The sequence below is a fragment of the Eucyclogobius newberryi genome, unplaced genomic scaffold (assembly GCF_026437365.1).
Source record: "Eucyclogobius newberryi isolate DKJ021-1_F unplaced genomic scaffold, fEucNew1.0.hap1 SCAF_22, whole genome shotgun sequence".
In the NCBI taxonomy this organism is placed as follows: Eukaryota; Metazoa; Chordata; class Actinopteri; order Gobiiformes; family Gobiidae; genus Eucyclogobius; species Eucyclogobius newberryi.
The window spans coordinates 5,998,423-6,012,537 of NW_027315857.1; the positions used below are offsets into that span (position 1 = coordinate 5,998,423).

The window sequence follows — 14,115 nt, forward strand, 5'->3', positions numbered from 1 at the left end:
GCTTCGCGTGTTTGGAAGTTAGCTCGACAACGAGGAACTTTACGTGCCGTGGCAGCGTGTTTCCGGGTTTCGTCATTGATTGAAAGACCTGCGCGAGTCCACAGTACGTCAGACAGTGTTTCGTGATGTGCGGGTTGTCCCACATGTCTGGTAATTAAAGATGGACCGCGGTCTCCTCCATGGACATGTGCCCTTTTGTTTTAGGTGCGTCTAAATTCATAAGCTCATTTCTCCGTGAATATGTGTCGAATGTAATGGGTATAATAGTCGTGCTTTAGTTCTGCTTTAGTTCTGCTTTAGACCTGCTTTAGTCCTGCTTTTAGGGTTGTGTTCAAAATATCGATACGGCGATATACTCGTATCGATACGGTCACAGTATAAATATAGAAAGATTTTAAAAAGATTTTTGTAGCCCATAGTCCTGGTTTAGTCCTGCTTGGTTTAGTCCTCTTTTAGTCCTGCTTTAGACCTGCTTTAGTCTTGTTTAGTCCTGGTTTAGACCTGCTTTAGTCTTTCTTTAGACCTGCTTTAGTCTTGTTTAGTCCTGGTTTAGACCTGCTTTAGTCTTTCTTTAGACCTGCTTTAGTCTTGTTTAGTCCTGGTTTAGACCTGCTTTAGTCTTTCTTTAGACCTGCTTTAGTCTTGTTTAGTCCTGGTTTAGACCTGCTTTAGTCTTTCTTTAGACCTGCTTTAGTCTTGTTTAGTCCTGGTTTAGACCTGCTTTAGTCTTTCTTTAGACCTGCTTTAGTCTTGTTTAGTCCTGGTTTAGACCTGCTTTAGTCTTTCTTTAGACCTGCTTTAGTCTTGTTTAGTCCTGGTTTAGACCTGCTTTAGTCCTGCTTTAGACCTGCTTTAGTCCTGTTTATAATTTATCCATGTTTTTTCTGGTAGATATGGTTTGTTTAACCCTGGTCTTGTCTTAGGTCTGCTTTGCACTAGTCAAGTCAGGTTTCTGGCAAACACTGGGTTTGCTTTGCCTGGGATTTAGTCCTGCTTTTAGTCATGTAATGTTGTTATGATATTTTGACTTCTCTGAAAAAAAAGTCCTATGTTGATTTCTCTATGTTGTTTGTGGATCTTATAGAGATAAAACATAAAATTGTGGTGTGATTTTGCCCGGACCTTAGCCTCCCGAAAAATCTGGCCCCCTGGAAACTACAATTGGAGACCCCTGTTTTAGACCAATAATGTGATTTGAAATGTCCCAAATATAAAACAATAAGCCATGTTGTCAAGATTAGTCTTTAATGAACCACAAATCATAAATCTCAGGTTCTTCAATTCTGAATTTTGCAGTGAAAATATCAAATCAGAATCCAGTTTGGCAGTATCAGTTGGAGATTAGAAGTGTGGCAGAGGTGAGAGCGGCTGGACACTGGCTCTCACAGACGTTGACCCGTGGCAGAATGTGAAAACAGAATGACCCGCTGTGAGCTGCGCGCCGCCGACTGAAGACAACTCATATAGACATACTGTTCTTTTTCCTCACAGGAGTCGGCTGTCATCGGATCTCCTTCATTTTTGTACAGTTTTGAGTCTAAAACTTCCCATAACATTTGTAAAAAGGTCAGACTGTTTGATGTTGATTAATGTGTAATGGTCCTTTTAAAATAAATAAATACATAATAAATAGTGGAACAGCTAAATACAACTGCATCTATGTTTCCGATCAGGGAACAATGTTAGAACATGGTTAAAAGTTCTTCAATCTTTGTCCTTTAATTAAGAAGATATTTTGCAGTGTAGTCCATTCACTGGCATTCTGGCCTTCCACTGACCCTATACATCTCATCCTATACATTGATGCAGTCGTAGCATGTATACTCTCTCTCACACACAGAGCCCCTCCAGTACTCCTCTCCTCCTCTTCCTACTCCTCTTCCTCCCCCCATCTCCCCAGCTGTGTCCCAGGGCCGGTGCAACATTCTCCCCAGTAGGTGGTGCCCATGGTCTCCATCCTCCCCAAAGAGCATGAATGCCTTATGACAGGAGCATTTCAGAGCACTGGAATCTCTGGCGCAAAATGCATGTGTGCTGCCTGGAAAAGGAGGAAAGAGACTGCATGCAAAAATGTTGGCGAGTGCCGCAAGTCCTGCCTCTTATAACCTTCTCTTTGGTGTGCATGTGCCTGGTAGCTGTTGTATATAAATTTGCATGTGAAATGTGCACCAGTGGAGTAAACGGGGGAGTATAGGAGTGTAAGAAAAGCGAGCAGTGTTCTTGAATATGTTTGAAAAGCTTTATGTCGGTGTAATCCCTCATTCGTCCAGGCGTGTTCCATAGTAGAAAAAGCTTCAGTTGTAGTCATCTGGACTCAGTTTGAAAAGCTTTGAAAAGCTTTGGCGGAGCGAGTGAGGAACGGGTGTTATAGCGACAATACAGGAGAGTGGGAGGGGTCAGGGTGCAAAGCAAATATCAACAGGAACAAAAGAAGAGAGTGTCAGGAGTGATGTGGTGAAAAGGCATGTGGTAGGGGAATTAAGAAAGGACCAAAAACAAATAGCAAAATGTGAAAACAAATAAGTAAATTAATAAATATATGTTAAAGGGTGCATATCATGCAAAATCTAGCTTTTAACTTTTAACACAACCAGTGTTTCCTCATCATCAGTTTACTCAAAGTTGTATTTTGATTCCTGCATGTTTGAGTAATCCTGTATTGTCCTACAACTGAGGCTCGAGTGCTCAGAAAATTCTTGTTTTCATCTACTGTGAATATTTCAAAAATGTAACACTTAGTGATAGATGAAGGGTTCCAAAATGTCACATAGCCACTTTTTGAAAATCTGCTGCTTGTTACAGAGAAATGTCTCGATGACGAGGCGGAGCTTATCAGTTGTGCAGTTTTAAGGTAATGGATTCATTTGATCCATTTCAATTACTAGACCATTTTAGATTCATAATAAAATATTACATTTTACAATGAACATAATGTAAAATTGTGATCGACTAATGTTGCAGTTTAAAGCTTAATACCAGAAAAAACACAAAATGTCTCTAAAGGAGGATTATGTAGGATTCAAGCTAAAAAAAAACATGAATGGAATCCTAGGATTATTCCTACGTGCTCATACAGGACAAGTTCCAGTTGTTGCCATATAAATCATAATGTACAAATTATCGAGGGAAGAAGAAAGACGGATTGACGAGAGAAGTGTATTTCTATACACTACTTTATGTTTATGGATGCGTTAAAGATCGATCCTACAGACAACACAAAAAATAGATGCTTTCTGCTTTCTGATTGGATAAACATCTTGAGAACCAAAACACGAAATTATAAAGTTAATTCCACTGGCTATTGAGACTCTGACTGCAGCACTGTCAATGCTTTGTTACTGTATAACTTTTTAAATTGAATGTATGTATAAATTTTATTTAAGATGCCTATTTAAGTCATTTTTTTATTTATTTAAATAGTTCTATTGTGGCAATTTTTTGCATTTCTATACATTTACAAAGCAGTGCCAGAGTACCTTGAATGACATATAAATCAGCATTGCAATTGCTCTCAGTAAAAGCTAAATTTAATTTGAACATGTTTACCTCAAAGTTGGGGGCACAGAGAGGTCATGTTTATGAAATTTGAAATACAAATTCTACATGCCTTCCCTTTCAGTCTCCTTTGTATGACACGACCTTCTTGACCACTGAAAAACTCCAAATGACCAATGTTGAATGTCTTGTAAAGTCAAGTTGCTCTATGTGTCTTTTGTACCATTGAATGTTTATGACGCTGTGTTGACGCTGCAGCTGTCCTTATTCAAATAAACTGAGACACAAAACCCTCACTTAGTTTTCCTCCTTGTTTCAACATCAGCCCATCCACGTCCATCCGAGCTGACAGCCCAGTGTCATACATCACCGTACTAAGAAAAAAAATGATAAGCTCAGAATGGATAGCATGGCAGTGGCTACATCCGTTAGCGTCACGGCTTTCAATAAGGTCAGATAAAATCGAGTTGTGACATGACAGCGCTGACGACGAGCTGCTTCTCAATCACTGTCTGCTAAACGCGCCTGGGGGACCGCAGCACCACAGGGTCCCAGGGAGCCTTCATCTAATATCGGGCTAAATAAGTGCCAGCGCTTGACAATATGATACAAAACAGGATCGTGCTGGTCAAATTAGCCTCCGGGAGCTAACTTAAGTAAAGTAGCATTCAGCGAAATTAAAAATGGTGTCAGCGAACATTAGAGGACAGAGCTGCAAAATGTCAACCTCCTGGGCTTATGTCAGTTAAAATAATGTTAAAATAGCTTGCTTTTTGGATGAGAAATGAGATAAAATAAATTGTGTTGTAGGCATTAACATCTTATCGTCTCTAGTTAGTGTGCTGCTATTCATTTGGGCAGTTCTATCAATTATGCAAAACAAAATGCACCAGAAGGGGAAAAAAATGCTTTTTAAGAGGCATTGTAAAGTGTTATTATGATTTATAAAAGGACTTTAGTGTAGAATTTAGTAATTGAGTAAGTTTTAGATCCTCGTATGGAATCAGATTTATCACAGTGTAATTATTTTTTGGTTTTACAATTTTATCTCAAAGCAAATCTTACAACAAAGTATAGGACTGAATTCTAGAAGCTACGCTAGCCACTAGCTAGCCTATTGTGTCATCTTCCACCTTCTTTATTGTAACATTGATTGTGATGGGCATTGTAGGATAGTCCAGTCCTTATTTTTTAAGTTTATTTAAGTTGTACTGGTAGTTAGGGCTGCAACAAGTTAATCACAACTAATTGATTATAGAAATAGTTTATATCTGGGTAAATTTTTTGAAAAATTGAATTTTCCTTGGCATGTCGAGCTCTAAACAACTAATGATTAATCTAAAGACTAATTGCTAAATTACCTAAATATTTGTTAGTTGAAGCCCTGTAAATCAACCAACATTTGCCTCGTTGACTAATGCTAATCATCACATCTAATATAACAAAGTAGGATTTGTACATTTAATAGATTAATATTAGTTATGTCAGCATGACTTTTTTGTTAATAAACCATTTCATAGGATACCTAACCACTATAGGCCTATGTATATTATACATACATAATATACAAAAATAAATTGATTTGATTTGATTTGATATATTATAGAATTGTGCAATAATAGTCAACTGATCTAGTCTTGGTTCACAACTGGACAATAGGATTACTGTATTTATTGAAATGCTTACGATAAAAATCCACAAACCAGATCATTTATGCAGTCCATTCACAAAATCTGCGGGTTAAGCTAAACACACTAGTGCTACAGAGGAGGTTGTGATGTAATTTAAAGCACGCTCATCGCACTACTGTGAATGAAGCGGAGGTCACTGTCAGTTGGACTCAGTAGGATTGTGCCGTGGACATCTGTCGGAGTTTAACAAGCAGCTGTGTGAGATAACTGTGCCGCTCTGACCGACGCTCGGATTAGTGAGCGACTTCCCTTCCTCACGCTCAATACACAATTTTTTTTTTAATTATCTACGGGGTATTTTATGTATTTGTAGACTTTGTTTTTAACAGTAACATATTTGTATTACCACTTCTCCGCTCACTGCAAATAATTAAATCTAAAGAGGATCAAATCAAACAGTGTAAATTGTGTTATGTGAGATGTTGATGGATGATGGAGAGGGTGAGGAGGTTGGTGGTTCTACTGCTGCGGTGGAGACAGGGCATAGGAGACGCAAAGGTAGTCGGGCTGTGATAGGCTGACAGTGACAAAGGAGCCTTGTTGGATTTACGTTAGCAGCGGCAAAAAATAATGGAAAGGTGCGTGTTCTTGAGATGCTGTGACACCATCATCAATTTTATACACGATTTAACTGTCTAAAAATATGAAAAATAAACATAGTCATTTCAAAGTGTTTGCAGCAGTCCAAAGAAATTCCTCGCTTTCCCACATATTCTGCACATCTTAATTATTCATTGAAATGAGTTTTAGTGCTTTTCACAACTTTCTGAGGCAAGAGTGAGTTTTGACATCAAGTGAACGCTAACAACAACTAGCATGCTAATAGTGCACTTCCTGGTTTTCATAAAATAAAACGCTCTACGATAAGATTTTGACCTTAAAGAGTTGCTTTTACAACTTATCAGTACAGGGGCAAGATACATTTTGCTCAACTACATGGAAGCAATAGGGTACAGCTTCTTTAATATTGGGATGATATATTATTGTAATTTAAATTGGTTAAGATTTTTGTTTTGAAACACTTTTTGGTAAAATGGACTTGAAGAAATAAGTAACAAACCGATGCTACCATAGTCACTGTTTCTTAGATACTTGCAGGATCTGGAAATTTCTGGTAAATGTAAGCATAAATGCCTTTGCTTTAATGTCTTGGTTGCATCCTCCAATAACTCCAGCCCCATGATCTATGTGTCTAAGTGAATGAGATTTTTGAGAGCTGCCCATTAAAATGCAAATGTGTCCCACTGTAATATATATCAACATGTGCAATATTCATACATTATGACAGAGCACATGGCAGCCAATCTGATAAACAATTGGCCAATCAGATGGAGCGTGTGCAACTAAATAGAAAAGTTTGTAGTGTGGCACATGCTTGTCTCCATGAAGATATAAAAAGGCCCTCTACCAGAAAAGTTAAATTGTGCATCTTTAACTTCATTAAAATGAATTAATGAAATGTTACTAGTATAACAACAACATTGTGTGCAGAAATCATGAGTACTCTAGTCCAAGGATTTTTCTTTTGTTTGACTGAACCTGGTGCTCAGTGAACAGTGGATAATTCAACATCAGTTGTCCATGAATTACAACTGGAGAGCTACACGGGTTAGTTGGGTCCACATTTTTACTGGCCCTGGCCCCCCCAGACAGGTTAATTTTCGAGCGTTTTGGAACACTTCTTTTCATGGTGGAATGCGTCTCCATGCTCACGACCTAGTCTTTTACGATAAAAGCTGACGTAATCAAAACATAACTCATGTTTTCTTAATCAATAAAACCTAAATCGTACCTGAACTATACTTTTTAATTATGAGGTTGATTTCAGAGCTTCACAAAAAAAGTTTGGTAATGTTTAGTAATGTAGTAAATGTTTAGTGAACCTAACTGACAACATATTATTTTACTTTTCTTCATTGTTCCACAGCTTATACTCCCACCAAATAGTGGCAGACACATTTTTCCCTGTATAGTCAACCAAGTGAACAATAAATGATTCACTAATTGTAGCAGGTCCAGCTGTAGGCGCTCGCTCGCTCTGGCTTAAAGTCAGTTCCCTCCCCGAGTACGAGTCACGTCTGGGGCCTGTCTGACGCAGTGAGAGAGAGCACCGTGAGTAAAGGATTGTGGGATGAGAAGAGTCCTCACCCTGCAGGTCCTCCCCGATGCCCAGGGCCAGCCCATCTTTGGTCCACTGAACGATGCCCGAGTAGTTGAAGACCACACAGGAGAGGAGGACCCTTTGGCCCCGCACCACCGACTGGTCTGCCGGCTCCTGGGAGAACCTTGCTGTCCACACTGGAAAGGAGAAAAAAGAGGGGTAATATTACAGGTTTTTGTAGAGCATACTTGATAATTTCACTAAGATAAGATAAGATAAGCCTTTATTTGTACCACAATGAGGAAATTCCAGTGTTGCAACACAAAGTAGGTACAGAAGTAAACAACAAAGAACAGATAACTTATAAAAAAACTTTAAAAAACACTCTTAATAGAAATACTCTACTATTGAAACTATTGACACCTTGAATAAAAAAGAGTTTGATATCTTTCATGAACTGATTCACATATTAACATATCGACTGTATGTAATGTGACCTGCTTCAAAGTCAATCAAGTTTTCAATTTCAGACATTGATTTTCTTTTTTTTTCAATTAAATCATCCGATTTCAGCCATTGGCCAAAATGTTGCCAATTTGACCATACCTCATTTGAAAGATTTGTCTGTTTGACAATCCAAACATCTATCACATGATCGCCAGGCCGAAGCAATCAGATCGCGCTAGCTCAAATCAAGCATTGGACATAATCCAGCCACATGCCATACCTCATTATAAATTCAGTCCTTTAAGTTATTTTACAATCCATGCAATGACTTTGATCGCTGCATGAAATACAGCTTAGCATCTTTAGCAAAAGCTAATGAAGTCCTTTTAGTTCACTGTCAAATGATTTACTGTTGCTTATTGAATAAAGTTATAACTTGTAATAAAGTAACATTGTTTTATCACTTGCAGAAACCAACCAAGCAATGTGTTTATTAATTAACTACAGTCATGTGGTCATTAATGCTAAATAACAACATTAGTATCGCCTCCAAGAATATAGCATATTGGCTAGGCCCTACCATAACCAAAAGGTAGATTTAACAGCAAACAACTACTAGAATAACAATGACATGAATAATAAGAAAAAATCAATGTCAAATGATATGAGTATTTTCTCAGTGGCATAATCAAGGACAGCCTGAATAATATTATGAGTGTTGGTTGGAAAACTACATTACATCTTCATAATTTCAGACAAAATCACAAATGAGAGAGAGGGGAGGACATGCAGTACATTGTCGGAGTCAGAATTCAACTCACGACACTGCGGCCGGCAGCACTTGGAGCCTGGCATACGTGTGCTGATGTTTTAACCACTCGATTAATTAACTCAATTGCAAATCTGATCCTGTTCACATGGCCAGCGCGTTTGAGAGAAGACTGAAATCTGAACCGCTAAACCATTAAAAGAATCCTTTGCAAAATGGTTGTAGAGGTCTGAACTACAGGGCTGGCAGATTATCTTTTGCTTTTTGTGACCACTCAAAATTTGACCTCTAACACCCTGAATATCTTGACAAATCTTACTGGGGCTCACAGTAACCATCTCTATATCAATAATTACATTGCGGTTTTATGCTTAATTGTTTCAAAAAGAGAGCATTCCCCCGGTCACAACCGAACGGCGCCGCTTGTCTTTTTTGATCATGCGATGGACTCACTAAGCGAGCGACATCTGAGAGAAAAGAGGTGAGATAAAGTTGTCAAAACGAGGGAAAATCACAAGACGACACTGTTATTGCTGAGTCAAGAGGAAAAGGCAGAGATCAAAATGAGCAGCTCCAGCCATAGGGTTTAAAAACTCCCCAAACTGTAAGGGCCCTCCTCCCTCTTGTCTCCCCCGCTCCATTCCTCCCTGTGAGTCATTTAGCAGGCTCGCACATCAGAACAACTACACTGGCTGTCATTGTCCAACCATTTGGGGCATTCAGTTTAAAGCAGCATTCAAATGCAAGTTTTTGACAAGTACAACACTAAATACTTCTACTACAATCTATATTACTGTACTTGTCAAATTGACTATTTTGTTTTTGTTTTTCAATTTCGTCACAACGTTTCCATGCACACAAAAAATCTGAGAAATATCTGATTTTTGAAGTTCTCAGATTATCGAAATGCCATTTAAAGAGAATAATCTGATTTCTTTATGATTGTTCATCACACCTTTCCATTCTAGCAAAATCAAAGAAATTATGGAGGATTTTTTGGCGCCAAATCTGAGTCTCATTTCCTCGTGGCGTGGACAGCCAAGTAGTTCATTCACATGTCAATCTTAGGACGCACCTACTGCACACCTGCAGCCTCGTTCTGGCTCGTCCCCAGGATAGCAGCACGTTTCCCTGGCTGCGCATGCGTGGTTGATATGCCGGTGTGTGTTTAGCGAAATCCTTCAGTGTACAGTACAAAATGACGACAGAGACAGACGAGACTGAAATCTGCGGAGACGAGAGATGCGATCAGTCGCGCTAATAAACAAACGCACGTGTAGCAGCGAGGCTGTTACGTGCTTCCACAAAGGGTGAGTGCGCATGCGCACTTTTTAAAAAGAGACTGAAACAGTCGCTTGAGTTCTCAAATCGGCGAAAATTCCTCTATTATTCTATATATATATATATTCTTATAATGGTGTTCGAAAATAACGGCTGTAATTAAATAAATCCATCTATTCTAACATACTTGATGTCAATTGGTCCTGAAATTCACAGAGTTATGATGGGGTAAGAAGGGAACAAGCTGTTTGGAGCCCACGGAACAACAGTGCCAGAGAATACAGTATAGTAATATAGTAAAGTATAGACCGGTGAACAAAACAATCCACAACTTCAGTAATATATTTTTGACAAGGGAACAACATTAGGCTGTTTGCCATAACCCGACCGACCCGGTACGAAACTAGCCGACTGAAAAAAAATATCAGTCTTTTGTTGAGAAAACGTCAAAATCTTTTAATTTTCAATTATTTCGCCGACTCACCGACCGGTCTTTCCTAAACCCCCGTGTCGAATATTTTCATCACCCTGTCTTTCATCCCAAATGACTGATCACGCACTGCGCAACACATGTGTGTTTTCTTATTCAGTCCTACACATGCGTCTGTAACGTCAGAGTACGCACATTGCTTTTTACAAATTAGGTTGCCTCAGTCGGCACCACTGAAATGGTGACTCGGGTTACAGCAAACAGACAATTTATTTGGGGTAGCCTTATAACTATTCATTTTTCATAAGCTAATTTATTTGATGTGCAAAACTAAGTAGTTGAGTGGCCAGTAGCAGCCCAAAAGCTTGTGAGGGGGAGAGAGGACTGCTCCACACTCCGTGTATGGTGACAAGTTGTAATTAGCTGTCGCTGGAAGACATGACACCCGTACAATGGTGGAGGAGGCGGTTGAGCTGTACGCTTCAATTTTTTCAATTATGTCTCATGCATGGATTTTATTTTTTTATTTACTAGAATCTCCCACTTGTTATTTTTAAAATCTGGTGAAGTAGAGCCAATATGTAAATCTGACCTTCAAAGCCTCAATTAGCAGCAGGTGGAGGTATCAAAAACCAACCCAAATGTGTCAGCGGGAGAAAAAGGGTGTCCGATGTTCCCTGCCTTGTTCATCGTTTTCATTTCCATTGTCTATAGCACAAACGCCAGCACAATTGCAATTTATTGTCACCACAGACATTGTTTGATTTTTCACTGTCGCACTCAGGGGCAACTGTTGTTGTGATTTTGGGCGTTACAAAAATAAATTTAATTGAATTGAATTTAAAGGAAGTATGATCAGGATTCTTAAAGGAATACTTACCCCCAGATACATGAATATGTCTTTAGGCAAGATTCTTCACACTGCCTGTACAAATGTGGTGAGTGAGTGTTGGTGATGATCTGAGGGGCCGATGTTGCAGATTAGTAGTCTTGCTTCTGTCAGTCTGCCCCAGTGCAGCTGTGGCTACAACATTAACTTACCACCACAAAATGTGGAAATAATAAATAATGCACAGAATTGTAAAGCAACATTAAGTGTGTGGAAATGCATATTAGATCAATGCACTGTCATCATTATTTTATCACAGCTTTGCAACATGACTTTTGCAAACATGGCATTAACATTTGCGTTTTTTTTATTTATATACCATATACCAGGGGTGGGCAATTATTTTCCTCCGAGGGCCATATTCGAATCCAGGCAAGTAGCGGAGGGCCGGCCCGCCATCATTGGTGTGAAAAAATAAATAAAATGAAATATCAAATAAAATATATAAACTTTTCTGTCAAATATAGGCTATTGAATCTATTATTTAATTGATTTCACGCAATTGATTATTTAAAAAAAAAAAAATATTTTTATAATATAAATATATATACTTGGACAAGCTTGATTGAAAGGCCCTGTGGGCCGGATCCAGCCCGCGGGCCGTAGTTTGCCCACCTCTGCCATATACCATATCTTGACCCATAGGCATCCATTTCTATTACTTTCTGCTGTCCTTTCTCTCTCTCCTTCTGTTCTCTCATCATAAAAGTAAAGGTCCTTTACCCAAATTGCTTCCTCTTTATATGTATGCGTGGTCCGTCCTCTCCTTCCTCATACATCTATAATGCTGTCTGTCTGTCCTTTTCCCCTTACTGATTCTGCCCTCTTCTGCCTTCTACCTCTTTCCTTCCCTTCTATACACATATCTAATGCTGTATATGTCCTTTTAGCCATAATGCCTGCTATTTCTGTGTCCGCGCTCCTCGCTGGTTGGAAGGGGGTTAGAGGCGCACTGTCACAACTCATTTATCACATTAAATATCAGCCCTCCAGCATTCTCTCTCCCTTGCTCGCTTGCCTTCTCTTCTAGCATCCTCACTCCGTTCTATTTTCCTCACCTCCTCTCCTCACTTGTTTGCCTTCACACTTGTCCCCTCAAGACCTCGAGCACTTTGGTGATGTTTCACTTTTTTCTTTTTAAAAAACAACTGCCATACGCCTATCCTTAACTCACTTTTGCACTTTTCGTACATGCACATGACCCCCGCTAGGCTGGCCCTCTCTTCCCCTTTTTTTCTGCATTTGCTGGTCTGCTTTTGGAAATACACAGACAAGCACTCTCGCCCTATCATGTCAAATTTGGCATGATTTGCAAACGCACCAATATGGCTGATAATACAAAAAAGAAAAGCAGTCATGCATGAGGGTTCCCGTGGCAATAGCAAAAATGGAATCTGACAGCACATTAATATTCGGGAGATAAAGGATCTAGGAGGTAGAGTAGATGATGAAAAGGGGCCCAGAAGTAGCATGCGGTTTTGCAGATGATTTGAATGGGAGAAAATAGAAGGCCCTAATATGCTCCCTGAGGAACACCACATTTACAGGGTTATAAAAACACACCCGAATTCAAATTAAGGATTGACATCAAGTTGCATCAAATCAAGTCAGGAATAGCAGCTCGCCCTCAGAATCCCAAATTAGCATAGGAATATGCAGCCTATTATAGGAGCAATGTTTTTGCCTGATTAATGCAAACCTAATATAATCCGCACTTGTTTCTGCCTCAGAGAATTGTGTGGAGATTTACAAAAATAATGATGCTATACTGTATTCATAACCATGCTTGTCTTTTCAAGGCTGAGAAACAGGCATGAGGAGGTAATTAAATGCAACTCTCAAAAGGAAACCATCAAAATAGGAGAGAAGTCACTTGAGAATTATTAGTTGGTGTATACTTTGCAAACTATCTAGAGTTCTGCAGTTGTTAGCAAGGTTAAGGTGCTAATTATTTACGGTGGACCGTTTATTACCTTTATTTTATCAGGTGAAAATCCATTGAGATCAAAACCTCATTTTCAACGGTGACCTGGGTACAGCGGGTACAAGTGGTGGCAGAGTAGCAAGCACACTCGTCTCACAGCAAGAAGGCCGCCTCACAGCAAGAAGGCCGCCTCACAGCAAGAAGGTCTCGTCAAGTGGCCAGATAATCCAGGCCCGAGCCTTTAAGACTGAGCCAGAGCGGCACGATAAATTAACTGTAAATAACAGGCCAGAGCCCAAAACAAACCCAACATTACATTGGTCTGAATTATACTTTGTTGTTGTTTTCGTTATTTCACTTGTAAATTGCAAAATGAGTTGTAAATTATAGACTAAAGGGAATAAAATAAAAATTCTAAAAAAAAAGAAAAAAAGAAGAAAAAAAAGCAAGCCTTGTTTAAAGGCGGTATGGACGATTTTTCGGCGATTTGAGAACGCAGGCGGAAGTGCGCATGCGCACTCCCCCGTGCGGACTGATACAACACACACGTGCGTTTGCTTATTAGCGCAACGGAGCGCATCGCATCGCTCGTCTCCCGTAGATTTCTGTCCACTTCTGCGTCAGCTCGAACTGTCTTCATTTTGCCCCGTACACCTAGGGAACTATATTATGATAGATCCATGCGCTTAGGCACGCGGAAACGTGGGGACGAGCCTGACGCGGCTGCAGGTGAGCGATAGGTGCGTTTTATGATTGATACGTGGCAGGACAAATGATTTATCCACGCCACGAGGAAATATGATAAAAAAAAATTGCTGAATTTCCCTCATCAACCACCAGTTGAAATGTCTTCCATACCTGATGGTAGAAAGTAAGTTTTTGTTTAACATTGTCCAACGTGGTTGTTGGCCGTCACCAATCGTCTTGTGGGCCACTGAGACAATGAAAGGTGGAACAGCGTGCTCAAACAGAATGCACGCACCAGCAAGAGGCACACGCCCTTAGCGGCCGAGCTGCCTTGCGGACAAAAGCGACTGCAGCTGCTTTTTCTGTTGCTCTCTATGGTAAAGTCCAGAACTGGTCTGCCT

At 39.7% G+C, this 14,115-nt stretch overlaps 1 protein-coding gene across 2 annotated transcripts in view; it reads right to left on the reverse strand.

Annotated features, from left to right (window-relative positions):
* kirrel1a (kirre like nephrin family adhesion molecule 1a) overlaps nt 1-14,115 on the reverse strand; it is a 75,376-nt gene that overhangs the window by 23,899 nt on the left and 37,362 nt on the right. For both annotated transcript variants that reach the window (XM_072458478.1, XM_072458477.1), the window contains exon 2: nt 7,335-7,484. In XM_072458478.1, coding sequence (XP_072314579.1) covers nt 7,335-7,484 — 150 coding nt within the window. The remainder of the gene's footprint in view (nt 1-7,334; nt 7,485-14,115) is intronic.